General features: G+C 45.9%; 1 protein-coding gene across 1 annotated transcript in view; it reads left to right on the plus strand.

Moving 5' to 3' along the window:
* Nucleotides 1–1,553: 1,553 nt before the first annotated feature.
* LOC106817474 (palmitoleoyl-protein carboxylesterase NOTUM-like) overlaps nt 1,554–1,729 on the plus strand; it is a gene marked incomplete at its 5' end in the record, with an annotated part of 14,750 nt that continues 14,574 nt past the window's right edge. The window contains one exon of the mRNA XM_014822142.1: nt 1,554–1,614. Within this exon, the coding sequence (XP_014677628.1) occupies nt 1,554–1,614 (61 nt within the window). The remainder of the gene's footprint in view (nt 1,615–1,729) is intronic.

Raw genomic sequence — 1,729 nt, forward strand, 5'->3', positions numbered from 1 at the left:
CCATCAACTGTCTAGCGGGAAGCTGCGAACCCTAGAGGAACTGGGGGATGCCGGGCGGATGCGGGGAGCTGGGGGATGCTGGATGCTGGGGCTGCTGGGGATGCTGTAGTTTGGGAGATGATGGAGAGAACTGGGAGATGCGGGGGAGATGGGCGGGATGCTGGACTGGGGATGCTGGTAGATGGGGAGATGCTGCGAGACGATGGGAGAGACGTGGGAAGATCATTATGGCCTAGGCTGGGAAAACGGGAAGATGAGGAAAAAAAATGGGAGTTGCTGGGTGATGCGGGAAGACGCTAGGGGATGGGGAAGACGTTAAGAAGTGAAGGAGGGGAAGCTCTGTGAGATGTGAGAGGAGCTGTTGGGTGATATGATCGGTGGTATCGATGTTTATGTCCTGGCCCGCCCTCTACCGGCAGTCATCGATATCAATCATAAATATAACGCTATAAACGATGACAGCGTTCTGACTTGCCGCTTCTCCCGGATCCGCTTCCCCGGATCCGCTTCTCCCGGATCCGCTTTCATCGAGAATGCTCTAGAATATCCCCGCCGTGGACATCCTAGTTGACGTTTAGTAACTTCACAGGGATGTCTCTTTCTATTTCTATTTCTATTATATTTCTATAGTATAAACAGTAAGAATGTTGTACTTGTTGTGTTTGTCCAGCTGCTAGCTATCAGGGAAATCGTGTCTTTCTTCCGCCAGTCAGTCTTTCTCTACTTCACACGTTCTCCCGTTTATCAAAGACAAGAAATCTTGCCGCTCTTCCGTTAAATACATTCTCCCCCCCTATAGGGTTTAGAGTGACACGCTCTCGTTGCACAACCGCGGTAATGCGCGCAGACACGGAGCGCGTGTCAGTCTATGTGGCATTCCAATCATTTCTTGCGCGTAAAAAAAATGTGGAGAAACGGTGGAGGACTCGTCGGTCGAAAGCACATTTTTTTTGTCAGACATTGTTGTTTACTGTTGACATCACTAGAAGCGCAATTCTTCCCGCGCGGGAAACTTCTCATACGTACATATTGCATACGTAGCTGCATATCCATATTATATAGAAAAAAAAACAATTATTTATAAATAATACACACACACACACACGCGCGCGCGCGCGGACACACACGCACGCACGCACACACGCACACGCACGCACGCACGCACGCACGCACACACACATACACACGCACGCACACACACAGCATAGTATAACATAGATTAATATGATAGGGCGCTAGGTCCTATCCAGCCTCATCATGATGATAGATGCTAGGCTTAGATTACGCCTCTACGGAAGAACAATAATTAAGAAGAAATTAAACCTAGTTATAATTATCATTATGTATACCTAGGCATGTTTCATAAAAATGATTATTAATACTTTATTATGTAAAGCATCAGTTCTTATATTAAGGAGAATAAGTTGCGATCTAGCACAACTATTGTTATGTGTAACATGTATCCGTTGTCGCGAGTGAATATATGTTATATGTTCTTTTCGCATTGGTTATAAATATTGATTTTGCAACGTGTGTTATATTTATTTGCACAGGTGAGGGAATTCTGTCGGCGGACCCAGAGGAAAACCCTGATTACTGGAACGCAAACACAGTGTATGTATACACGATATTGTCATTTCCTGTTTCACTATTACAGTGTGTTTGTGTGCCTGTGTGTATGTGAGTGTGTGTGTGAGTGAGTGTGTTTGTGAATGTGTGAGTGTGCGTG

This window comes from Priapulus caudatus, unplaced genomic scaffold, assembly GCF_000485595.1.
Source record: "Priapulus caudatus unplaced genomic scaffold, Priapulus_caudatus-5.0.1 Scaffold1740, whole genome shotgun sequence".
NCBI classification, from domain to species: Eukaryota; Metazoa; Priapulida; class Priapulimorpha; order Priapulimorphida; family Priapulidae; genus Priapulus; species Priapulus caudatus.